Genomic DNA, 27,190 nt, shown 5'->3' on the forward strand with positions numbered 1-27,190 from the left:
AATTTAGTTTATTTACATCATTTCTATTTTTATAAACAAGAGTTTTCTGATAAGCACACTGTAACCTTCCACAAAAACGTGCACTAGTGATGCACTGAATAAGATGGTATGATTCTGTCATTACATTTGTTCAATAACCACGTAATAGTTATTATTAAATATACATTTTCAGGATAAGAAAACAATTTTTAAGTGATGGACCATGGGTAATAGTATGTATTAGCCATCATGTAAGGAGGAGGGGAAAAAAGTTCCGTTTTTCTAAATGGTTCATTGCAGCCTTGAGTGAGCATTTGGTTTTGCTTTACTATTTTTCCAGCAAGGTTGTTAATCCTTATTTTTGCCTAATTTGTCAGATATTTAAGTATGTAGCATCCTCATGCTGGATGATTTAGCAATACCCCATACTGCAGAAGTAAGCAATTAATCAATTGCCATGCGCAGCATTTTTAGAGTGAATGCATATGCTTAAAAAAACAATTTGATGTGGATGGAGGAGTTAGGTGGGAGTTTGGGTACCAATATATAGTTTTCCTTCAGGAATAGAAACTATTCTTTCCTGCTTGACTTTGGAAAATATGAGATAAGCAAGTATTACTTCATAATGCCAACAGCATTAGTTAGCAGCCAAGGTCTCAGTAAGTGTTAATTGACACCTCACACAAATTCTACCCAAACCTAAAAAGATGTTCTGATGAGAAACTGGAAATATCCCAGAGCTGGTAAGCAGCTATCTGTGGTAACGTGAGGTATAGCAACATGATACATGGGGACATCAGTGACAGAATGGTGTCATTTTTACCTGAGCAACCTGCTGTTGAAGCAATGCTTTTGGCCTGCTGTGTAGAGTACATTTGTGCACAGGCCTTGCTTACGTCCCCTCGTGTTCACCCCACCCAGTGTAAGAAATGATAAATCAAAGTGTTTGCAGAGAATTATATAGATGACACGTTTGCTCACAGTATATCTACTGGTCTTATATCATTTATCTCATAATTTTGTTTAAGTACAATATCAATTGGCATTACTAAATATTGTTCAGTCCTTTTTTCTCATTGCTAAAATCCAGTCTGTGTATGCCTACTATTTAAAACATCTAACTCACTAATTGCAAAATCTATAGAAAAGTCCTTAGAACATCAAAGGCTCACTTGATCCTGGAGCTGTTATAAATGAAAAACTGTCTCTGTTACAAGCAAATAAGGCACTTAATGCACTCTTTCTGGCTGTGATGCTATTTTTCCTGTGGGTTTTGAAAATGACCTTCCTGTAAGTATCAAGGACTGTAACTTTTCAGATAAAGAAACTTGTTCTTGTTTTAAGTCTGTGCCAGGCTCATTCCCCTATAGCCCATAGTTTTCAAAAGGAGAAGAAAAAGTAATCCAGAATTAAAAAAATAAAAAAACCCCTCTGTTTCCAGAACGAAGTTACCCTGTCAGCTTGCCTTGGGCCTTAGGTGGAGAAGTAGAGATTAAAGAGTCAGTATTCCTTTTCATGTTTCGTCTGCCAGTTTTGTGAATGTAGAAAGAGTACTTGTGGCTGTAGCTAAGTATCCAACTGTGGTATTAAATATGGCATTTTCATCCTATTGCAGTAAATTAAAAACATTCTTATAAGTTTATTACAACAGGAATTCGGTATCGATACTATATGCAGTCATTGATAAAGGTATTTCAAGGAGAAGGCTGAATAGCACAGCAGATGTAACCTCAATATTTTCACTAATTATAAAGAACCTCTTTGTGAGGCTGTGTGAATATGTAAGATGATCTCATCATTTCCTATTTACTCAATACTTACCTGAATAAGCAATATAGTGTAGCTTTTAAATGCATATGCACACGAGTAGAATGTCCTTTTGTAAGAGACTTTGCTAAAAGACTGCTTTTGATATACAATTTCTTCATCTCCTCTTCAAACTGAATTAAGCTACTTCCTTCTTCTAAAACACAACTCACTATTTAGAAGCTTTGGCTTTGATTTCTCAGAGCAGCCTTGCAGGAAGAAACCATGTTCTTTTTCTTTTTGTAACCATATTTATGAAGACAAACTTGTACTGATTTATTTTGATTTCCTAACAGAAATAGGTTCCTGCAAAGAACACTGACTGTTTCTTCTTGTCCCTGCTCCTTCGCTACACTGCTACAAGTATATTGCTGTGCACAAAGCTACCAAGGAAAACTGAAATCCCTCTATTGGGAATTGTGTACATAGCAATATATTCATACTTTGAGGAACAAGTGAGATTTTTAATTTTGCTTTTAGCATTACATACTGTGCATTTCTTGCATGCTAACAGCTGAATTGAAGCTGAGTAAGTAATGTCTAAGCAAATTTTATACAAGGTAGCATCCACCATTTAAGAGAATATGTCACTTATATTAACACATTGGCCCTCAGTAATTACCTTCGATTAAAAGATTTATATAGATATGTGCATATATATATTTATATATGTGTGTGTGTGTGTGTGTTATTATAAATTATATGTTATCTTTTTCCTAGTGTGTAGAATTTGTTTTATTCCCTTCTTCACAGTTAAACTCATTGTAAAGATTGTTTCTGACAGCTATTTAGCTGAGAAGTCAGCATTTGAAAGATTTATTTATATTTCCACACAACTTGGCTTGGTAACAAGGTCTTTTTTTCTCCTCTCTGTTATAAGTATGTAACTTCTATTAACATTTTGGAGACATGCATATATTGGCAGGAGAAACAAAGTCTATAAGAGAAGTCACCTTTTGTGCTACTCTTGCAAATAGGCTGATACACCCAATTCTGTGCAATCAAATCCAACTTCAGTCATCTGAAAAATCCCACTGATGTGGTCCCAACTCTTACTTTCCCACATACTGCTTTGTCTGCCGGGCTGGATACTCCATGTATATTTTTGCTAAATAGAAAACAATATTGCTAACAATTTTGGTAACAAACAGGAACGTAAAACTGTGTATTCCTCAGTGTACAAAATCACAGACCTGAATTCAGTAAGGGAATTGTCTTAAATACAGTCTGAGTAAGTTCAGAATGTGTTCCAAATATTACTACGTATGTTTTCTTAAATTTACACTAAACTGAAATGGGTTGTCTGTTGCTAGTAACAAAACATAATTTCACAAGCACAGTCCTAAGTTGGACCAACTCTTTACTTCATTTACTCACAAAGCCAGTAACTTTATTAATGGACTCCCCATACCTGTAAACTAAAGATCCTCAAAATGCAAGCAAGTTTCCTTAGTAACAACAGTTGTATGTTTTCTTGGAATTATCGTTTAGTTTCTAAGTTGCAGTTTGACAATGACAACAGTTAAAGAATACCATAAATTAGAAAAAATGTCAGATGTTTTTATTCTTTCTCTTGCATCACACTGAGAATTTTTTTTCCAAGCTACAGTATGATCTTTCAGACCTCAGTTGAGACTATCCAGTGTACTCTCAAAGGATGTAAGAACCAGATTTAGCAGCACAGCACAGCTGGTCTGCCAGACAATCTCTTTACAGAGAGAATTTTTATATTGAATCGTGGGACTTCCTTCAGAGCATGGTCCACAAATCTCTCATATGAAACGTGCTTTAGACAGTTGCAGGGAGAAAAATTCTATGTATGTGGCAATATATCTGAGCTGACCAAATAGAGAGTGGGAATTTGCAGGTACATGAACTTCATGGAAAGCCTATTTTCAAGATAGTGTTTCAGATTTTCTTTGGGTGCACAGTAGTTTGAGAGCCTGAACCCTGGCTGTAGATTTTTTTGCATGCAACTCTGATACACTGAATTATTTCTTGAAAAGGCACATTTTCCATCAGAAATAGATTGTAAGGTTTTAATTTCCCCTCTTTCCATAGTTCTGAAATGAATGCTTATGATATAGACTTTTCCAGTAGTGCAACAACAAATGTAAGAGAGGTACTGAAGGAAGAAATGTCCAGAATGAAATGCACTGAAAGGACTAGAAAATCTGGGTCTTCATAGCTATCACTGTGCAGGATTACTGTGTCCCCTTCAGTCACTGGACAGCGACTCACCTTGACTTTCAAATATCCATTTTGGGCAATTGAGGATTCATCCTTTAATACTTGTATATCATGGTAAATTTGGGTAGAAATTGTTATGAAGAGGACAGCACAAATGACAGGTACATATGAAAGTAGAATTTACTAGTTACTGCATGTAACTGTAGGTGTTCAGCTTTCAGGAAAGGAAACAATATCACTCTAGACTTTCACGTATATCAGTATTACTGTCAGCTGTAAATGAGAGCATTTTGAATGTTCTATTTTACTGAAATGGAAAATTCTACTGTAATCAAAACTCGCAGCAGTTTCATTCCTTATTCTTCATAACTAATAAATTTGGACTAATTCATATGAGATTGTTTTCTAAAGTAGCATGCAACATTGGTTTGACAGAAATGCTGCGTAGTCAGTTGTAAATATTTTATCTTTATTCTGCTGTATAATGAAGTTTCAATGCCAGTGAATTATCATAGCAGGATATTTAGAGTTTGGAATACAAAAATAAAAATTTGGGAAAGTTTTTGAATCTTTTTGTAGAAACAAACCTAGTTGAGTAGTGGCTGCTGCAAAACAGAAATACCTGGATCACAAATATTCGTTCATATTGCAGTTGAACCTGACATTGGACTTTTTACATGAACTTAGTCATTCAGTTGTTGACAAATCAGAGTAAGGGGGGACTCCAACATAGGAAAAAATCTGTGTATGTAGGGCTGACTCTGTAAATACCCTTTTTCTGTAGGTGTCTGTTGTACAGGGATCTAGATATAGTGTTATGGTTTTATATATAGACATATAGATACATTGAAATGTATAATTAGGGGTATAGACGTTTGGTTAACTTGAAAGCTCCAAAGTGTCATTTGTCACATTTATGGCACGAACTTTAACTGCCTTAAATACTTGCTCCTTTCCAAAGTGACTTTTTTCTTTTCCCTTTGCAAAAAATAAAAAATAAAAAAATAAAAATGTACTTCATGAAACCATTGTATATGAAGCACTTATTAGCCGTAATTAAATGGACAATATGAATTTACTACGTCTTTAGGACTCTGGCTTGTTCTGGTTTAGAGCAAGATGATTAATGCAAATACATATTACTTGAGATAACCATTTAGCAGCTAATTTAGCCAAATTTATTACAGCAGTTAGAGGTTTTTCATTTTAGCAGACGGAGACAAGGACATGACAAAAGAGGAAGATGTATACGAATGCACACTGCCCTCTAGTGCACAAAGCTTCACAGGATTAGTGAGAATTGCAGGCAAGAGCAAGCATCCTTGTAACAATAGTACCCAGATTTTGTGTGGTTTAGATTTTCTTTAAAACTATGAAGCATCCATCCTCTGAAACATTTGCATTTCATTCCGTCTTTCTGACACGGAGGCATCAGACACAAACCAAATCCATTTCAATTTGGCAATATTTTGGTTGAAGTGTTGCTTTAAACATCTGTATTTTTAAGCAAGCATTTTTTTATACTTTCTGCAAGCATATAATAACACCGTTTCACGTTACTGATTGCTTTTACTTGTTTCTCTGTTTCCTAGCATATTTCAAGCATTGGAGAGAGCTGTCACTCCTTAGCTCTAGCCAAGTCATTCTGTGCTTCCCTTAGGCCTCTTTCTCAGTCTGCTGGTGGATTTACTTTGCTTGGGTAAAAGTAAATTCTCCCAAGACTTTCCCCCCACTGACCAGTGGAGATTTGGTTCATCTGAGAACTGTAAATTCTGTTTGACAAGATCAAAGAAACAGATGTGTAAGTTCAGTAGTTGGTATCGCCTGCAATAAGGAGAAATGATCAAAGCAGCAGGGGTAGAGTATCTTCCCAAACCTTTCAAATATCCAGAATCTCAAAAAGGTCTACCTAGGAGCTATGAATAAATCACATATAAATTTGCCTCTTTTTTTTTTTTTTCCTCCTTTTTCTTTCTTACAGTCTGACTCTGAGTGCATTGAAAATGTCCACACAGCAATAAGCATTCCGTGAACCAAAGAGATTTGTAGTTCTTTTCACTTTTCTTCTTCCACCACAGTTTCCAAAACCAGATTAAAACTATACTTTAAAAGCTTGTGAAGCATAGAAGTAGTTATACTGAGCATCAGATGCTGTTTGCCATTTCGTTAAACCTAAATGAAGTTGAGAATCTTTTGCTCATACATGTTAGATGTTGTACAATGAAGATCATTTTACTATAGTTCCAATATGCAATATATCTTGTTTCTATTCTATTTGTATTTTCCTCCAGTGTTGAATAAGGGTCAGTGTGTAACAAAATATTACCGCTGGATGCAGAAGAATGGAGGTTATATCTGGATACAGTCTAGTGCAACCATAGCTGTCAATGCCAAGAATGCAAGCGAGAAGAATATCATCTGGGTCAATTACCTTCTCAGGTACGTCTTCCAATCCCTTCTATCACTTGAATTGCTCTTTCTGTTTCTTAACTGGGCTTATGAGAATTTTAGGGAAAAACAATTGCTTGCTGTAGAGTGTTAATGAAAGCAACTTTTTCATATGGTCCACTATTTGGTTGAATATAATAAGACTCTGTCACATCTCAGTACACTGGAATATTTATGAATTATTATGCTGCTTTAGCATTCAAGTAAACCTTCCATCATTTTACTGCATGCCTTCACTATCCTGAAGTTTACCCAACCTGAGCTGAAATGTGGAAAATTCACACCAACTTGTAGTGGCTATATTATAAAATCTGATCTGAAGTGCTAGGTACTGGTTTATTTGGTTACTGAAGATGCATGGAAGCAAACTTCCTAGAACACTCAAAAAGAAAGGTGCCTCTGAAAGATATTCAGGTCTCACCTTGAGTAGTGGAATTTTCTCAGAAGAAAAGTCTTTAAATAATGTGTTACTCCTGTAACCATCTGATGGTATTCACTTTAAAAACTGCAAAATAGGATCTACAAACAAAAGTAGCTCTTAAGATTATTTGAAACCAAAACAGTGAAAGATTCTTCCTTGAGAAATTCAGTTTTACCAAGCACAAGTGTTTTCAGAGGACAGGTTTCTGAGCTCAAGGGAAGACCAGCAGCCAGTGAGAGACAGTAAATTATAAACCTGACCTTTCTCAACTGAAATACTTTTCAACAACACATTCTGTTCTGTAAGTGTTCAATAAGATTGGGAGATTTTCTGTTTCATTCCAGAGCAAACAAAACAAAATTTGAAACCTTGAGATTGTCATGAAATGCAATTGTCATTTTCTGACCTGTTCTCCTTTTAAATTGCTTGTCGTGGTTTGCTGCATTCCCTTTGATGCCATGAGAGCTCAAATTGAGCTCCAGGGGTTAGAGTGTGACTTATTATGCCAAGTCCAGCAAGCCTGTGCCTGCCTAAACTTGCATGTTGAATTACTTCTGATATTCCTATTGAGGAAGAGAGGGAAGCAACCCCCAGCAGGAGAGCACTGAGGGATCCCATGGGAAAACTTCCATGGTGATGGAGTGTAAACTGACTGGGGTTAGTTGCTTATACCCAGCTATGATTGAGCATGGGTGTTTCCAAATATATCCTTATCCTTCAATTTTTGTCTTCTTTAAAACAAGTGGATGGTCATGTCCACAGAGTGAAGTGTTAGCTGAGCCTGCAAGAGAGAGGCAGAACACAGCATTTCAAGGGTTCAGCTTGGGCCTGCCAGTTCTGCACTGGAAGTACACCTTCAATGTCCCAATCCTAACAGGGCTTCAAACTGCCCAGAAATGTGCTCATTTTCTATCCAGAATATCAGGCCTAAGAAATATAAACAGTTACCTCTGCCCCATCTGCTGCTTTTCAGATGTAGGTGAGCCCAGTCCTTGAATGATCTACAAAATTATTTTCTCCAGCAACAGACTAAATCTAACAAAAAAGGGGAAAAGCACTGTGGTCTTACTCAAGGCTGCTTCCAAACTTGACTTTTCTGCTACATTCCCTTCACCGGTCTGCTAGAGAAAGATTAACTTCTTCACTGAATTTGTATTTTTAATTTAGATTTATCTTAGTACTGGAACCCACAAAGGGTCCAAACCATATTTTAATGACAGATCAAGGCATAATTAGGTATACTCTGAGCCAGAGTACAGGTCTGTATACATTTCCATGTATTAGAACGTACGATTCAGCCGTCTGTAAAAAGATAGACTAATTATAGCGACAGGGAGGATTAATGCTGTTCTTGTTCTAGCAACTTGTTATTCACAGCGTGAAAGCCCTCAAGCATCTTTTGCTTAGAAGGGGCAAATTTGGGGACTGCCCTGGGATGCAACAGAATAAAGTCACTTTGTCAGGACAAAACCATAAAGATGGTAATTGTATGAATGGCATTTCAGTGTGAGCTGTGTGAACTCTGAATTTTCACAGTACACTGTAATAGACTGAAAATGGGCACAGTGTCATTGTGATAGTGTGTCAGTCAACCCTAGCACTGCCTCACATTTTTCTACACAGGACTGCAGATTTTCTGCTCTATCACAAGGAAGGAATTTGAGTTGCTTAGAAATGTTCATCAATTCAAAAATGACTAAAGACTTTGTTTATTTTCAACATTCCAATGCCAGTTTTGTGCAACTCCTCTGTCTTTCACTGGTTTGGGTTTCACTGGTAGGTGCAAACCAGGAAAAAGCTTTGCATTTTCTTCAATTTCTCTGTTAGTGTAGCTTTACACTAACATTTTACATTGCAGTCATGTTCGTTGCTAACAAGACACAGGTGAGCACCACATGAGCAGCTGAAGATATGATTATAATGGGTGTGTTGACAGTTCTTTATCCCTAACATATGCATCTTAACATGCATATGTGCATCTGTCATAGAGTGGTTGCTTTCGGTTTCTTGGTGATGTGGATCCATGTGTGCAGTGTTTTATATATATATATATACATATATATCATTTTTAGTTATTTCCTGGCCAAGCTCTTTTGAGTAGTGGTTGTTTCCTCTAGCCCTAGCTGATCACCTTCTTACTAACTTTTCGCATGATCTGTTTGTTGAGAAAAATCACTTGTTGAAATGGCTCTGGGAAGGTTGATATATTTTTACAGAGATAATTCTAATAGATTTTGGTGGTGGAAGAAAAACAGGCTGGAAAAGTTAAAGCATACTCCTTGCCTTTCAAAGCACAGTTAACTGGATGGAGGTAAAATACTAATATTCTATTGTTCAGTGATGACACAGTGTAGTTTTACTGTTAGATATCACACAAACCACTGTGTCCCACTTTAGTAAGAATACTTTCTTAGCTCTAAAAATTCACTAAAATGTAACAATTTTTATACCTGATCAATTTAAATATTTGACAGACTATTAAATATACCTTCATAAAATCCCCGCTGTTAAGCTCTAAGGAAATAAAAACATATGGTTTTGTGTTGGCTCTGCTATTCTTTCTATTTACATTCTCTGATATGAAAAGAGAAAAAAACATGCAACTACAAATTATCCAATTGTGTTTATATTTGCTGTCTCTTCTTCAGTAACCCAGAGTACAAGGACACTCCTATGGATATTGCACAACTTCCTCATCTGCCAGAGAAAACCTCAGAATCCTCAGAGACCTCTGACTCTGAGTCAGACTCAAAGGACAATTCAGGTAAGACACATGATGTATATCTTTCTTTACACTCACAAAAGATCCATGACATGAGAGCCACATGGTTGCCTTTCCAACAGCTTCTCAGTATTTCTCAAGGAGTGCTTTGTTACAACAATAAAAATCCTGTGGAATTCAATTGAAGAAATCCAGGACAATCTTTTAATAACCTCAGCATTTCACAGTATCTCAGTTTCATCAATATTTCTGTTAATTCTATGGATACGTAGAATTGTATATATTGCACTGAACAAAATATTTGGGTCTCCAGCTAAGCTTCATAGACAGGTGTTGTGCCTTATGAAAGACCATGGAATTTTAACTGTTAAATACAATTATAGTTTTTAAATTTCAAAAGCAGTCAAACTTTCTGAACATAAATATCTACTATCAGTCTTCATGACCTTTTTTCTTCTATAAATGTTTTTTTTTTTATTCATCTCACTAGGGGGCAGCGAAGATTGCAAAGTTTTAGGGTCTTCTTGGGTTAAAATAATTACATTTTATTGGAGCGTATGGGTTCAAGCACTTTTTCCCATGCTCTTAAAGTCAAGGACTTAATTATGTTTTAAAAGCTAAATATAATAGTCAAACTCAATATATAAATTAGTCTTACAGATGGTCCATTACACAGATGGTTCACAGTGACTATACAGGCCCAGGTACAGAATAACTGGCTTTTAAAGGAAAATGGTTGTCCATGGCCCAAGAACTGAAGTTACTCAGCTGCAGCACATCTCTTGTAACATTAAGTAACAAACAAACAAAAAGAACCAAAATCATTGCTTCCTTTGTACTGTCTTGTTTCTAAATAGCCAAAGAACATAGATTTGGAGAAAAGTTTGCATTTCTCATGAGCACTCTAGGTTTGTCCAGGTGAGAAATAAACACACATTCATAACTCCTAAGGCTGACTCTAAGCGAGAGGGCATTCTCCAATGGTGCACAGATGCATACATCTCAGAAGATGTCTGCAGGCCTTGCTGGACAGCAAAGGAGAGGGCTGTTTCTTGCAAAAGAATTAAACAGAAATTGCAAGTGAACTGAGATCAGAGCACTGAATTGTATGCAGCCAACAAGTTCAGTTCAAGCTCTGATAAAATCCCAGGCAAATTTTGTAAAGATTTAGACTCCCTCACCATAAGCCCACACTTGACCAACTAGAAACCAGGTCTAGAAGATAGCATCTTTAAAAATTATAAGTGAAACTCAGACCCAGATGGCTGCAGTTTGGATTGTTGTGGCTGTTCATTTGCTTCTGTGGGTTTTATTTTTCAAAATGAGAGGTCTCTCTGTTAATGACTCAAGCAGAAGTCTCTCCAAGCAACTTACTTGAAATTAATACAAAGTACTTTGCCCTGAATCCTCAGCTTCCCCATCAGGCATACCTGCTCCAGTATTTCTGGCACTGCTTGGTATTGACAAGGCTCCTGGAGCAACCAATCTGTAAAAGAAAGCTGCCCCTTCCCCTCTCCAACACAAATGTTCTGAAAGGAGTAGTACTTGGCCCTGATGAGTGAGAAAAGAAAAAAAAATCTTTTATTTCCCAACAAAAGATTTCTGGCTGTTCTGTAAAAGACGGGGTCTCCTGAAGCCTTTCATGACCCTTTCAAACACAGCATGATAATGGGGAGTATTCATTCTCAAAGCTGCCTTGGCTGTCTGAGTCCAGTGGACTGGAGTGTTTATCTCATCCGTATTCGAATTAGGTAAAAAAAATCTAAAATACAATTGAAAGAATTCAGGCAAGAAGAGTGACAGCTTCTCAGTGCTGTAGCTGGGCTGCTTTCAATGGCCCTTAGATGATTTGGATCAATCAAGAATTTAATTCGCTGCCTGAAACTTTTTTTTCTGGTTTTTTTTTTTTCCTTGTCCTTCAAGAGAATATGAAAAGACAGTCAAGCAACATAACAAAATTGTTTAAAGTGGCTTATTCATTCAGATTTATACACATATGACCTGCTTCTCCTCTCAATACTGGAGGAGAGCAGCAGAAATTCCACAGCAGTCAGAGACACCACACCTCTTCGAAAGCATTGAAGGTGAAGGAAAATGTGATGAGAGGACTAAGAATCCTCATTAGTTAATAGTGCTACATCTTGAGGCCTTCCCACTTGAGGTGAACACAGAAGTGAAAGAACAATAATCAGAGCATAATGGTCATAATGGGATTGTTCACCGACTCCTCTTCCTTCAGGTGAAACAGGACTCTTGTGCTCACTGTTGTCAAGACAGTGCTTACCAACAGAGCAGACAGATCTCCTCAACCAAGGTGCCTTAGTATATGTTCAAGGAAAATTCAGGCCAGACAGACAGCATAGGCCTTTAGTGCCCTGACAATCCAAAGTCAGAGAGATTAATGGTGATCAAAACTCTGTCAATACCATATTGCAAATAAACATGGCTCTACAGAAGAAAATGTCTCATTGGTAGGTAGAAATCTAGATTTGGGCTGTAGTATTATATTCCCATTGCTAATGATTTGTTTCACTTTCCTTTTGCTTCAGAGGACAATGAGAACTCGAAGTCAGATGAGAAAGGAAACCAGTCAGAAAACAGTGAAGACCCTGAATCTGACAGGAAAAAGTCAGGAAATCAGTCAGATAATGAAATGAACTGTAATGATGATGGGAACAGCTCCAGCAACCAGGACAGCAGGGACAGTGATGACAGCTTTGAGAATTCAGACTTCGAGAATCAGAAAGCTCCTGAGGACAGTTTTGGCACTCTTGGCTCTATGCAGATCAAGGTGGAGCGTTTTGTTGAGAGTGAGTCAGACTTGCGGTTGCAAAATTGTGAATCACTGACCTCAGACAGTGCCAAGGACTCAGACAGTGCAGGGGAAGTAAATGCCCAGTCTTCTAGCAAACATCAAAAGAGGAAGAAGAGAAGAAAAAAGCAAAAGGGAGGCAGCATGACCCGGAGAAGGTTGTCAAGCACCTCAAGCCCAAACGGACTTGACTCAGCTTTGGTGGACCAGCCCCAGCTGCTCTCGTCACCAAACAGTGCCTCAGTGCTCAAAATTAAAACAGAAATCTCAGAACCTATCAATTTTGATAATGATAGCAGTATTTGGAATTACCCCCCCAACAGGGAAATCTCAAGGAATGAATCACCCTACAGTATGACCAAGCCCCCCAGCTCCGAGCACTTCCCTTCCCCCCAAGCCAGCAGTAGTTTACATGTCTCCATTCCAGACTCTGTTCTCACCCCACCAGGGACAGAAAATACTGCCAGCCGCAAAACTCAGTTCAGCACCTCATCCAACTCGGCCTTGGCTCCTGTGTCCTCTGATCCTTTGTCACCCCCGCTTTCAGCATCTCCAAGGGATAAACACCCAGGTGGTCCCACAGCTTCCAACTCTTTGTTGTACACTGGTGATCTGGAAGCCCTTCAGAGGTTGCAAGCAGGCAATGTGGTGCTTCCTTTGGTTCACAGGGTAACAGGAACCCTTGCTGCAACAAGCACTGCTGCTCAGAGGGTCTACACCACTGGCACTATTCGGTATGCTCCAGCTGAAGTTACTTTAGCCATGCAGGGCAACCTCCTTCCCAACACCCATGCTGTTAACTTTGTTGATGTTAACAGCCCCAGCTTTGGGCTGGATCCTAAAACACCGATGGAAATGCTCTACCACCACGTTCACCGACTCAATATGTCGGGACCATTTGGAAGTGCTGTGAGCGGGGCCAGTCTTACCCAAATGCCTGCAGGGAATGTGTTCACGACTGCCGAAGGACTTTTTTCCACTCTTCCATTTCCTGTGTACAGCAATGGCATTCATACTACACAGACTCTGGAACGGAAAGAGGATTGAAATATGACCACATACTGTGTTCAGTGTTAAACTCTGAGGCATAGACTATGTTTTAATTTAGACCTTTAATTCTAGCACTTTGAATTCGAGCAGGTCAGTTTATTCTCTCAATATGACGGTCCCCATTTCATTCCCCTTCTCTTTAACTTGACTTATTCTTTAATGTAAAGATATTTTTTTATTTTTGCCTTCAGAGAGTTGAAGTACCAGTTGCCTGCCATTTTGTCTTCTTCTAAGATGTGTGTTTTTTCCTTTGCATCTTTATTAAGATGCCTTTAATGTGTATGCCTCTGCCATAGAATACTCAGTGTTGTGGTAAAGAGATTTTAAAGTGACAACCATTGGTTTTACTTCAAAACGATCTTGATATGATCAAGATTAAAAGAGACAAGCATAAACAATGTGCCCTGTTTGACTAAGTCAAATGAAAAGGGGTTTTTGTTCCTAATTCCTTTTAAATAGGGGATAGTATTTTAGAATTTTATGCAGAGTTTAATTCTCTTTTTATGGTTAAGATTTTCTTACTTGCACATAAAATAATTTGGGTTCTTAAAAAGTTAATTTCTGGCCTGTGACTAGAATGTTGAAAAGTTGGACTAAATGTTAATTACTGAAACTTTAACTTAATTTCTAAAACCATGGTGCTATCATTTATTAATCTGTAATGTCGTCATACAATTTGCAGCTTGTGGGCTGGGTTTTTTGAAAAGAATGTGTTCTGTACTGGTCTATAGTCGGGTGCTGCAGTCTCCTTGGTTAGTTAAGACAAAAGCCCTCATTAACATTTGCTGCAGGACTTAAATTTTTTTTTACCTCCAAACTAACAAGCATAGCCTCACATCAAATTTAAATGGGTCAGGAAGCCTTTTTCAGAAAGCGCTTAAAAACAAAAAACTCAATTTAATTGATGCAAGGAGCAGTTTCTTAGGTGCATATTGTTTTGCTTTGTTTTTTTCTCAGTGTAACTGAGGCTAATTCTACGTCAAATAACACTTCAGAGTAAAAACAAAAAACAAAAACAAAAAACAAAAAAACAAAAAAACCCAAAAAAAAAAACCAACAACAAAAAAAACAGAAGAACTATTTAACATGTTTTGTTTTTCATTTAATATTATAGAGGGAAGGTTGTAAATTTCTTTTTGTTCTTTGATTTGGGTATTTTTCGTTGCTTTTTCCTTATTTTTAGTGTTGAAACCAATATGTTATAAAACTAAAGAATGGGTTAATAAGCTTGAAATAGATAACTACAACTGAAAACTGCACATTAAGTAAAAGAGAAGAAATCTCCTATTTTGTCTTCATTGCCAGAAATCACAGTGTAGTGTCAAACACTCCAAATGACTGTCAAATATAAATTCTTCTTCCACTCCATCTTTGGCAGCTGTTTGTTAAGGCATCTAATAACAGATGTGAGAACTGTAATGTGTACAATGTGTAAGTGTCCTTGGCTGTCAGTCCCATTGCAGTTTCAATGTGTGTTACTATATGCAGTATATACTAAGCTAATGTAGTTGTTTTGTCCTTTGTCTTCTCTGTGCTTTATCTCTAGTCTGGAGTGGTAAAGTCCCATTCCTGCAGTCCTAGTGAACCAGTGATTCTTGGGGGTTAGTGGTTTTTGTGTGGTGGCCTTCCTCTGTAATGTCACCTTATGCTGCTTCCACTGTCTGTATACCCTTTAATTTCTGCAGTTGCTTTGCTGTTGTGTATTCTCCAACCTCTCTCCCCACCTCTTCTCCCCCCTCCCCTTCCCCGTTCCACGCTTCCCGTCTCTTTCTCTTCCTCTCTTGTTCTCTCTTCTTCGCTCTCAGAGAAAAGACTCTTAACTAGCTCAAGGTTAATGGAGCCATTTTTCCCATAGAGGAATTCTGGGTGTGACTTACTCTTCCAGTGTACCACACAATGCACTACAGAGTAATGCTCAGATTTATTAAGCAAATTGATGCCATATAGCCTCAGTTGTTAACATTCCCAGAGTCCCTTGTGCTCTAACCGTAAGCAGAGGGTGCATTTCTTTGGTTTTCTCCCAGGTAGGCTGAGGGAGCAATACATAGAGCAATCACTAGTGAGATAGGAAATCCTTTCAAAGGTCAACCAATGTCATTTAAAAAGGAAACAGCTTAGAATTGTCATATGTATTTGCTTATGTGTGTAATGCTAATATATTAACTCAGCTGTCCTTTGAATTTTTGATCACTCACTGTGTTGAGTCAATTCCTCCAATAGCTTTGAATTTGAGATGTCTGTCCAAGCCGCAGTGGAACGGTGGTGAAAGGGAATTGGACATCACAAATTTAATTAACGAGATTTTAAAGGTTAAATTTGAAGGATTTAAGTAGGACTAAAAAAGACAAGAAAGCTGATTGGGAAATTCAGAGTTTAATTTTGGATGCTCTACTCTAGCTATTGAACAATCAAAGGAGTGCACCTATCAGCTACAAAGAACAGCTAGACAGCTGTTGTTTTTTTGTTTTGTTTCGTTTCGTTTTTTATAAATGTTTCTGTGTTGTGTCAAAATGATTTCTGGTGATTTAAACTAACAGATAATCACAGCTGCTGTCTAAATCCATAGTGTTTAAAATTACAAAATGAAAAAAAACTTCATTACCTGTGAAGACTGTGTCTGTGTTTTTAACTATTTCTTGTACAAATATATGAAATCTTTTATGAGGAGACTGGTGCCAAGTAGCTGAATAATGGGGAAAGGGATTCTGTTCGTATAAATCTTAGCAGTGTTACCAACTCTACAATATTAAAAAAAAAAAAAAAAATTAAAATGTTAAAAAGTGACAGCTATGGTACATTTATTTTGTGTTAAGCTAACCGAATCTAACTTCTCGAGTGCCTGGCTTATTTGAAACATTTTTTTCATTGATCATTGATAATGCTGCAAATCAGAAATGTACATACTTCATTTACAACAGGGTTCTTTTTATACTTTTGTAGATTCTCATACATGTCATACATGGTTGTCTTTATGTAACTTAATTTTTTTTCATCCCGCAGGTGCCATTTTCATAATAAACTTCTCTTGGATTTGTTACTATCTGGCATCATTTCTTTCACATATAACCATCCTGACTAATGAATGCTGGTAGTATTTGTTTAAGCAGGTATCTTTAAATTGTATTGTTTTAAAAAATATATATATTAATTGTATATATATATTTAAACAAAACTAAAAATGAAAGAGGATACAGCTAGATTTTATTAACTCTTCCAAACTGAAGAAAAGAAGCTGTCAAGATGTAGGTTAAGAATGCTAATCCAAATACTACAACAAACTTGCCACCATCCTAAAATCTCAGCTACCCCAACTCATTGTCATATTAAGCATTTTTATGCACATTATCAAAGCTAAATAATGGACCTGCAACATTAACCACTATAGACAGTGTGCATTTTTTCTTGATTAATGCACACTGGAAGAGGTCAGCTTTTGTACATTAATCATTTAAAATGCACTTTATATTTTATTTTTTGTACTCTATGGTGTTACAGTGAAAATCTTCAATCAATCACATTATATCTTCTCTCTCTAGACTGCTGATTCTTTTAAATATGTACTTTCTTTCCCCAAACAGGCAACATGCAAGTTGTTGGTGTCCTGTGGCTAGGCTTTCTACCTTACAAACTGAGGACAGAAACATTTACTAATGCAGGAAAAAAAGACAAGACAAACTCAGAACCAAAGAGGGTGGGTGGGTTGGGGAATGTTAAATACAGTTTAGGATCAACCACTGTGTGTGGATCAAAAGAGTGAGCAACAATGTTGCTGTGCATAGTGCAGGGTTGGATGAACAAAGCTTTTCCAGATTCGGTATTTTTATTCGGTATTTTTATTTTATTTTGTTATTTATGAGTTCTTAGTTTGTACTTTAAGAACAAACAGCCACTTTGAAAAGTAAAGCATTGGGATTGTCATCCTGGACCAGATTTTGGTTGCCTTAACAGAATGGATTATAACTGCCTATAATCTGTTTCACTGTTTTCTAGTCACCTTTTCACAGCGTAATAAACACTCGGTGCAAGCAGGAGCATGTGTTTGCTCAAAAAAAAATGTATAAAACAGAGATGTATGAACAGCTGTAGTTCAGTGAGCCAGCCCAATAGCTTAATGCCTCAAACACAGGTCTTTGAGTTCCCAAGCAGCTCAGAATTTCACTTCCCAGGATCTCTCACTCAGCATCAAGCTTGATATGCCTCCAGCTCACAGGGAATGGAGAGCAGGGGTTAGCAGTGCTGCTTTCAGTTCTGCTCTTGCATGCCAGCTGGCAATGCATCTTGTTTGTGAGGTAGCTAAGGGTACCGATGCCAACAGAGAGGAAAACCGAATTTAAATAGAGATTGGAAGAATGATGAGAATAAAGGTTAAGGAAAGAATAACATGCCTGTTCCAAATAAGTGTTAACCAACATTAACCAAAGCCACTAATCCCAAAGGGGGGCTTGAGGGGCTTTTCTGAGCTGTTATAAAGGCTTTTTAAAACTCAGCTGTGCTGACCACACATTTTCAAGAGCACAGAGTTGACGGTATACATGAATGTAATGCTTGAGGCTTCCTAGTTGAACAAGAAGGTTTTTGCGTTAAAGAAAGCAACAGAATGACTGTTCTGTGGTTTCATTCTTGCATTGATATAACTCCAGGGAACAGGTTTGCGGCAACTTTTAGAAACAGAATGAACCATTTGAAAGGGTTGAACCCTTTGAAAAGGGATCTTGATACTTGGTCTAGTAATTTTTATTATAATATTTGGAGGAATAACATGCTGGAAGTTGGACAAACTGAGTCATAAAGCAATTGATCTCACTAACTGCTATCTCTGAACCACCTGTTTTGCAAGGTGAGATGTCCAGTACCTAAAAGCTACTTTAACTGTTACAAGGAGGAGGAAAAAAAAAAAAAAAAAAAAAAAAAANAAAAAAACCAAGGAAAAAAAAAAAAAAACAGGAAAAAAAAAGAAGTGGGGGAGGCTCTTGAAGTACCATGACTCTAAAAAGTTACAGTGATGAAAGTTTTTTCAGCATTACTTAGATTACCAGTTCTGACAGCCTGCACTGGCACTGCTGCAAGGTAGTCATGTCACTGGAGTAACTGTGATGCCCCTGATAGCCCACTTTTTTTTGTTATGACGCTCAGAAGTGCATTAGTTTTAATGCATCTGTGATTTCAGAGCAATCTGCATAGTATTTTTCATTCTTGCCATTTTAATTTCTTTATTTTTATTTTAGGGCTGGGGGAGGTGGGTGGAAAGGCTGTATGTGCACTGTCAGCTACCTTAATGAACTGTCATCTATCCTGCAAGCTCACTGTGGAGCCCACAGAAGTGTGAACAAATGGGATGTCACCAGAGCCACAGATTCTCAGGTAAGATCAAACCATTTATAAAACATGCGCATGCATTCACATAGAGACACGATCCACTAACTCTGAAAGCCAGCTGGGCTTTCAAAATGGACACAGTAATATATCTAAATACATGTGAATAAGAAAGGTCCTTTCTCCTTCTCTGTTTATTCTTCATCTGTTTATCAGAAAAAGTGACCAGTGAAAGCTGTGATTCTCCCTCTCAGCCCAAGTAGTTTCTACACAGCGTACAGCCAACTATATTTACTGTCTTAAATAAGACCCCAGCTTTATCAGCTTTGAAATAACCAAATTGCTCTCAAGACCCATTTTTCATCAACCATTTCCATTCCCATACAACTCTTTGTTTCAGTAAATCCATTGGGATCTTCCTGAAAGCAACAGAACTTGAGATAAGTACAGATTGCAGAGTTCTGCCTTTAAATGAACAAAATTATGATGGGTATTCTCCACCACAGTTTTGTTTGGACTACTAAATTCAACAGGGAGAGAGAGAAAGTAAAACTGGAGGTTTATGACCCAGGTACAAAGTCATGCAAACACAGTAAATAATTATGAGTTTGATTACACTGATAGGAAGTTAAAATCTTTTCCATCTTGAGGAGATTGTGCAGCCAAATTAAACACTGAAAAAAGGGATCTTTTGATAGATATCAGTGCCCAACAAAGGCTTATGGGAAGTCAGTGAGAGAAGGTTTGCATTGCTTTGCAGCTAGCAGAGATGGCTCATTTCTTTGTCTCTAATTACTTTTCATTGACTCTAGAGACAAGGCAAGTATTGATATTACCTTTTCCATTACAAGCTTTCCTCAGGAAAAGGACCCCTGTCTTCATTGGACATAAAAAAGGAACATAATATTTTCTTGCAAAAGGAAGGGAATCAAGTTTTCCTCTTGTTTTAAAAGCATTCACAGATTTATAGCGGAAATGACAGGAACAGGATGTATTAACCGTATGACCCCAGCAGAATGAGTCTACAGCCTTGAGTGATTTAGAAGTTTATCGGTGTCCTCTGAATAGACACAATGGGTCAAGCCTTGGTCCTGTTCAAATCAATAAGACCTCAACTAATGACTTTAATGGCTTTGGGAGAAGTACTAAGGTTTTGAGCCAATATTCATAATCAAATAACTAAGCGCAGTCTATAGCACAAATGATAGATAAATGAGTCTGGCTAATTGGTACAATGTATCAGGTTTCCTTTCTAATCCTATACCACACCAAGCACATGCTAACAGGACAGCTGTTTTTTGTTTAATTAAAAAGCATTTCCAAGACTTTCTGAACTGCATGGCCTGATCCTTCCAGACGTTCCTGCTTAAAAGAAATGGGAAGCGAGGGAAAAGCACAAGTAGAGCTTAGTCATTCCTTTCTTGCTCATACTTTGTGGAAGTAAGTCTTTAATAAGAAAGAAAAGGGTTCTGGAGCAGAAAATCTGGTGGATGTTAAAGCTATTTTCTTGAACTACCAGCAGCGCAAACCTCAGTGACAACCCCCTTGGAGTATCATCCAATATGATACTTCATACAGAAGTGAGTATTCACTGAAACAAATTTCTGTTCAAGGCTGTGAATCTCTGAGTCCTCTTAGCACTCTTTGCTGTCTCTTCTGTACTGCAGTTAAAATTTAATTTTTTTCTTGTAGCCAATTTTCTGCTTTAACACAGCATGCAAGATAGCATCTTGCAGGATAGTGACAAAGGCTAATTTTAATGCAGGAAGTAGTCTCCTTAGTTTATAGAAAATTGAAAGAAATAGGATTCTCCAAAAATGTACTTGGAGATGAAAAATACACCCTAGATTCTGTGATTTGTTCCCATAGCAAAGACCCAAGGATCTTGGACACTGCACAGTAAGATCAGTTTCTGAAAATACACTTAGTGCTCATTGGCACCAGGAGCAAACTGACTTTTGTTCTCTTTCCTACTTAAAGGGTAAGTTCCCAGGTCTCTCTCTCTCTCTGCTTTTGCCTCTAATGCAGGGCCTGCAGCCAGTGGGCCCATCTTTTCCCCCTTTTGGTTCTTAATAATTTTCTTCACTGAGTACTACTCAAATTCCCAGTTACACATTGATGTGACTGTTTGCTTCCCATGAAGCTACACATCATGCTTTTAGGTTACCTGGCTGGCATCATTTTTCTCTTTTTCCCACCACCATTGCTTCTGATTTTGCCCATCCTTTGTTAGCTTCACTATGTCTTCAAGAACACACCCCTCAGTGCACAGCACTTCCCTAGTGCAATCTATAACCATTACTGCCACTCCCTGGCCCTTGTTATCAAGCCAATTTTATATCCAATCAAGTATTGTACCATCAGTCCCACACTTGCTAACCTTATAAATGAGTCAGTTATGCAGCACTGTATTGAGAGCCTTTTCAAGTCCAAGTAAATTATGTCTCCTTCTTCACCCCTGTCCACTCTCATTGTCACTTCCTCAGAGAAATGAATCAAGATTGTTAAGCATGACCTCCCTTTTGTAAATCCATGATGACTATCTCTAACCAAACTACATTAGATTGTTATTAAATCAGGACACACACTCAAAGGGGGCTCGCTATAAAATGCAACTTCATGTGGAGATGAGACATGGGAATCACTGATAGACTGAAGGGAACAGTATAGGTCTGATGGCTTGCCCATAGCTTCTTAGTGCTCAAATTCCTGCCCAGGGAAGCAACTAGAAAACTAGAAGTCCTCTGGATAAGGGGAAAAAAAAAACAGCTTTCACCTACACTAGTCTAGCATGTTTCTGTCACAATAGATCGTGTGATCATTGAGGATAAGGACAGAATGAACTGAGTTCTGCTTTTATTCAACTACAATGAAGTCAGAATCAAAAGACGTGAAAAGAAAACCTCACAATTCCTTGAATACTCTTCTACATGTGTCAACCTCATGACCAGAAGTAGATCAACTCCCTCATGAAACAATCTATCTTTTCAACAAGTGCTTAGTACTGAACATATTCCTTTCCATTGATTAACAAGTCTAATACATTAAGAAAGGGAGAGAGGTATGGCTCCTCTAAGGAAATTTCTACTTTAAGGTCTTCACAGGTAAGAGTGGCTGCACATCATGACTTCCACAGGGGATCAGAATATTGTTCCACTGCTTCTGAGAAGTGCTATACTTGCATAACCTAGCTTACATGTCAAAAGGCTACATGAGTATATGCTTCTTGCACAAGCACAGCAAAGGACACCAAGACTTCTGCACTTCAGCCAAGATGCTAGAGAACACAGGTACTGCACCAAACGCGTCAGCTTTCTCACTCTTTACAGAACAGTGAAAGAATTAGGTAAAGGCAGACACAGAGGAATAGCTACTTAGTCCTGGTTCCTCAGGGAATGATCAGACTGCCATTGAGACATCTGGGATCTTGCTTCTCCTGAAAAATGTGCCTGCTCCCACCACACAACACACCTGAACAACACCAGGGGAGTAATACTTTGCACGGAGATTTACAATACAAGAGGGGGGCTGAGAAAGCACAAGGTACAGCTGGGCAAGTTGTGCCCCATGTTTCCTTGTTTGCTGGCTGGGGTAGAGAAACACAGCCTGCACAAGCACTATAAGAAAAGGTTCTTGGCAGTTAATTCTGGCAGCATTTGAAGTATAACTTTGGAATAATTTACTGGCCTTTCTGTCTCTGTGACTCGAAATATCTCCCTCAATGCTGTAAGCATAATTGCTGCCTCTCGTTTGAGTAGGGGAAAAAAAAGATCCCAACAGTCTGTCTTGAGCTTGTTTGACAATATACATACATCAAGCGTGGTGAGATCCAGATGGGTCAAAGCCATCCCTTGGGAGCCTAACCTTTGGCCTCCTGCCTCTCAGCACTCCCCAGGTGCACACAGGGAGCCCTCTAATCTACACCCTGTGGAGGATCATTGCTATTATATGTATGCGCTTGGCTCCCTTGTGCCTTTAAATCAGAAATGCAGCAGTCAGTGTATGGTGGAGAGATGCTGCTCTGGGAGAGTTCAGCCCAGTCAGTGCTGCTGCAGGACATAGAATTTCTGGCAAACATCCACTGAAACAAAGGAAAGAGGCCCCCAAATCAGTCTGGCTTGCTTTCAAGGCCTTGACCCTGTAACAGCCAGTACAGACATGCTCAGAAAAATAATGTGCAGAAACAGTAGGTCAATGCAGAGAAGCATAACTAAAAGATAAGGGTTATAAGGGTATAAAGAAATAGTTGGAGCATGTCTTCTGTGTTCAGAAAAGATTGCTCACCCTCCTGAAGATGAATGAGAAGTTTTGAAGAGGAAGTTAAACTATTGTGTACTTCTTAGGCAAATAAAAGCTGAAAAGAAAAAAAAGATAATCCAAGCAGAACTCAAGATGATAGAATTATCACATCACTAGTACTTGCAGCTAGAATATTGTCATTGGCATAATGATACATTACTTCTATATACAGTCCCACAGGCAAAGAAATATGGCTTAGCATCAAGTGCATAATACAAAGTCATACGTATAATCCTAAGTACCAAACATCTTTAAAAGACCAGCTATTGGCTAGACATAGACCACAGGAAATTCTATCAATGATTGAGTTATACGCCATACCCTTCAGGCAAAAATTATTTTTCTGAATAAATCGTGACCATGGTTAATAGATTAGATGACAGTAACACTCCTTCTGGCCATAAGACCCCATGAAACAGTGACTGTGCTGATACTAGTAAGTAATCTGCTCCATAAGTGTGCAATTCATTTGTGGAGTTAAGGACCTGACAAATCAGGGATAATAAAAAGTGAACAAAAACTGCTAAGTAGGACCAGTAATAAAATTATCTGTCATGTCTGCAAGCTTCTGCCTATGCGTGTTACTGTATTTTTGGGAGTAAATAGTGGTTTTTGTAAGGAATAGAAAATACATTTTTATTGTTATGTTAACTCTGTTTCCTGCAGCAGGTAAATTGTACTTGCAGGAATCAGTAGAGCACTGTAGTCAAGGCATCAGCAAAAAAGAGAGGAATCTGACACCTGAGAAACAGACATCCAAGACAGGAGAATGCCTTACAGTACAGACAAGATATTTTTTCAATCTTTATGAACTAGCTGTAACACCCTACATCCTCAGTTAGAACACACACAACAAGCTTGCTTTCCTCATTGAGAACCTGAGCTCTCTCTGAAAATGAAAAGGTAACTCCCTGGAGTCCATACGTCCCATAGAAAAGTGAAAAATCCCAAGTTCCTCCTTCAGGAGATTCATGCTTCACCTTAAAAAACTTTCCGTCTGCTATCTTGACAGAATTCAAAAGAAGCAGTAATTGTGGAGAGAGTGATACATAAAACGGAGCTAAGAAAACAGCCCCCTCTAATTAAACAGATACATGTAGTGATGCTACATAGTAGTGATACCACTGTAGCAGTAGATGTATTCATACCAGTAGTGGTGGTGATGTACTGTAGAAGAAGGAGCATTGGCATCAAATCTATCATCCCATAGAAGTCATAACCATGGAGACTAACTAGTTTAGGTATTATCAAGACTAGCTCAAAGTAACCTTGGATTCCATTGTGTTTATGGGATCACACTTAACTAAGACATTTACTTTCCTTCCTTGCCCCCTACTTGCTCCTATCCTTTTTTTTGTTTGATTGTTTGTTATTGATAGACTCTTTCCCCCCCTCTTCATTTCTACATAATATTATACAGTTTCAGAGGTCAGAAAAGTAGGCAATTTGAAGGCTTCCATTTTGAAATATTGTCTGTCAACCTTGTAATACTATCATTTGATGACTGAATATGATAGCAGTATTTAATACTCTATGCTGACAGATAAAATACAAGGCACAAATCAGAAAATAGCCAAGGACCCAATCACCAAAAGACAGCTCATCTCTTCAAAAAGTGCCTAAAATAATACTTCCTAAAAAAAAATCTGCACGCGCAATTAGGAGGGTTTCATCATAGTAGGTCAGTGGCTCTCAGACAGATTCCCTTTATAATCTGCCACAGTGAGAACTTAGTGACCTTGAAAGAAGCATGCAAGAAGCTTTTCTTTACTTGTCTGAAATGCCTGGTAAATGGTGTAATGTTATACACCAGAAATAACACTTTCTTTGATGGCATGGGATGTTTTGGGGGGGAGTGTTTGGCCTGCAAGACAATTTCTGCTCCATGCTATAAGAATACATTACAGGCAAGAACACCAAGAAATACCTAAGTCCCGATTACTGTCTCAAAGCAACTTAATAATAATAAAACATAAATAAACAGGCTTATTCATAAGTACCAGTTAAAATTGAAATCTGATTACACCTTCATGTGCATTCCATTCGTATACTGTGCATCCCCATCCAGAAAAATAAAGGTAAGTGGCATGTGTTTAGTGAAGCTGACCCAGACAATGAAATGGTTTATGAGAAATGACGATATATGATGAGAATACAAAACTTTGATAATAGGTTTATTTATTGATTGAAAATAAAATTCATGAACTGCGAAGCAGAAAACTGCACCAGTGGGAATTGTTCCACGAGGACATCAGGAAGTGAGAGAGCGACAGAGAGTGTGCATGTGTATTACACACAAACTAAGTTAAAGGTTGCCTAAACGCTTCTGATTCCACAAGCAGAGCCTCTGAGGATAGGATCTGAAAGCCTTTAATGCTGCTAAGGTTTTGCAGTATGATATTTGCATATTTTGCCTAAAAACCCACCATGCTGTATTAATTCATTTTTATTTACCTTTCTGCCTTTTCCAAAAGAAACCTCACAGGAAGCCATTAATGACACAGCTTCATAAGAGATAATTTTCAGAGAGGCTTTGCGGGTAGTGACTAAGGGGGGAAAAAAAAGCATGTGTCAAATTTAGGTTATTAACAACATAATCCTTAAACAGACGGTATCTCAAAGACTAATTCATCTTCAAATTTGACTGTAAAAACCACATGATCCTTCACTCCATGTGCAAGCGAATTTATATCACATCTTTTTTTCCCTTCATGTTTATTGGAGGAACATGGCTAGAAAGGGAAGTAGGAGAATTCTGAAACAGTGCTGGAGGCTGAGAAAAGAATTTCACCTTCACTACAACTATCAGATTTGGGTCCCATTCCTGGTCTTGCAGTCTATCAGCAAAAACACTGGGCAGTTTCCTCTCACAGCACGTGGGTAAAGCTGTGAGCCTCTCCCCAGGCACCTGCCTGCAGAGAGCTGCCTGGACAGGCTGGTCTGGTCTCCACAAGGCACCCCCAGGAAGTCACAGCCCAAACACTTTGCTCACCTGGCATGCATGCAGGGAGGTGTTTGCCTTCTCTGGCACCAGATGGAGGGAAGCTGGATTTCCATGACAACTATAAACAAAATCACACTGGAATCTATTTCATCTGTGCTTCTCCACACAGAATGGGACTTGGTGTCCCTCCTTTGTTCAGATTTCACAGCAGTAAGTATTTGGAACAAGGATGTTTTATTAACTTAAATAATACTTCGCGTTTCGTTGAGTGCCAGGTTCTCAGTGGACGAGCACGCTGAATGAAAAGCAATTGCTCTGAAAACTGTGACAGCAAGAAGGCATGAGTCCCATTTAATACAATTTTAACAGCATGACTTGTTAATCACAATACAACAAAAGCAGTTGCGGACTATTTCAGCTTCAACCTTTTCCCTACATAAGGAAGATACACCAAAACATTAGTGTCTTCCCACATCAAGAGGAAAAAGGCTCTTCTCACATGAATTTATAATATTCAGTATAAGCTTCTCTTAAACTTTCCTGTTGTTTTGCACATGGAAAATCCCAGGGCCAGCTGGGCTGGCAGCTATCGTTCTGGAGCAACCCTACAACACATTGAGTCAGGTCTCTTCCAAAGCTGCTTAGCAGCAAACCTCACAGGCCATCACTAACTGACATAGGAAGAAAGTGAGGGAAGAACAGAAGATGTCTAAGCAGGTGTCTTCAGGCTGTGCTATTTCCGGAAGCAGTTAACAGAGTGGAAAACAAAGTCAGGTAGCTCAGATCTTGTCTGCTGGATCACAGTCTGCGGAAGGGCTGGGCACTACATGCCGCTATGCACAACTGGTCTCGTGAAGTGTTCAGGATCAGAAATTGTTTCTCTCTGCAGCTCCTCACAGGCATTAACAAATTTTTATCCCTATCTGCTTGCTTTACAGGCCTGAAAATAATGTTCAGTGTCACAGCCAGGCTCAGGGCTAGGGAAAGAATTTAGATATGCCTGCACAGCCTCCTCAGTACATAGCTGCCGGCATCTCCAGGGGGTGGCTGAAGTCAGACATGGGCTGTGCACTGCAAATGTCAAGACCCACTGACGGTAGTCTGGAGACTCTAATACAGTAGTCATGTAAGTCAGCAGCAGTGAACTCAACACCCCCGAATGGACAGTATGTCCTGTTTCCAGGGTTGCGCAGGAGCAGTTTATTT

The 27,190-nt window shown here is 38.3% G+C and overlaps 1 protein-coding gene across 3 annotated transcripts in view; it reads left to right on the forward strand.

Moving 5' to 3' along the window:
* The window catches only part of NPAS3 (neuronal PAS domain protein 3), a 301,073-nt gene extending 284,605 nt beyond the window's left edge, over positions 1-16,468 (forward strand). For all 3 annotated transcript variants that reach the window (XM_015865010.1, XM_015865013.1, XM_015865011.1), the window contains exons 7-9: positions 6,267-6,414; positions 9,493-9,608; positions 12,116-16,468. In XM_015865010.1, the coding sequence (XP_015720496.1) occupies positions 6,267-6,414; positions 9,493-9,608; positions 12,116-13,425 (1,574 nt within the window). In that variant the 3' untranslated portion in view covers positions 13,426-16,468. The remainder of the gene's footprint in view (positions 1-6,266; positions 6,415-9,492; positions 9,609-12,115) is intronic.
* Positions 16,469-27,190: the final 10,722 nt, after the last annotated feature.

Source organism: Coturnix japonica, chromosome 5 (assembly GCF_001577835.2).
Source record: "Coturnix japonica isolate 7356 chromosome 5, Coturnix japonica 2.1, whole genome shotgun sequence".
Lineage (NCBI taxonomy): Eukaryota > Metazoa > Chordata > Aves > Galliformes > Phasianidae > Coturnix > Coturnix japonica.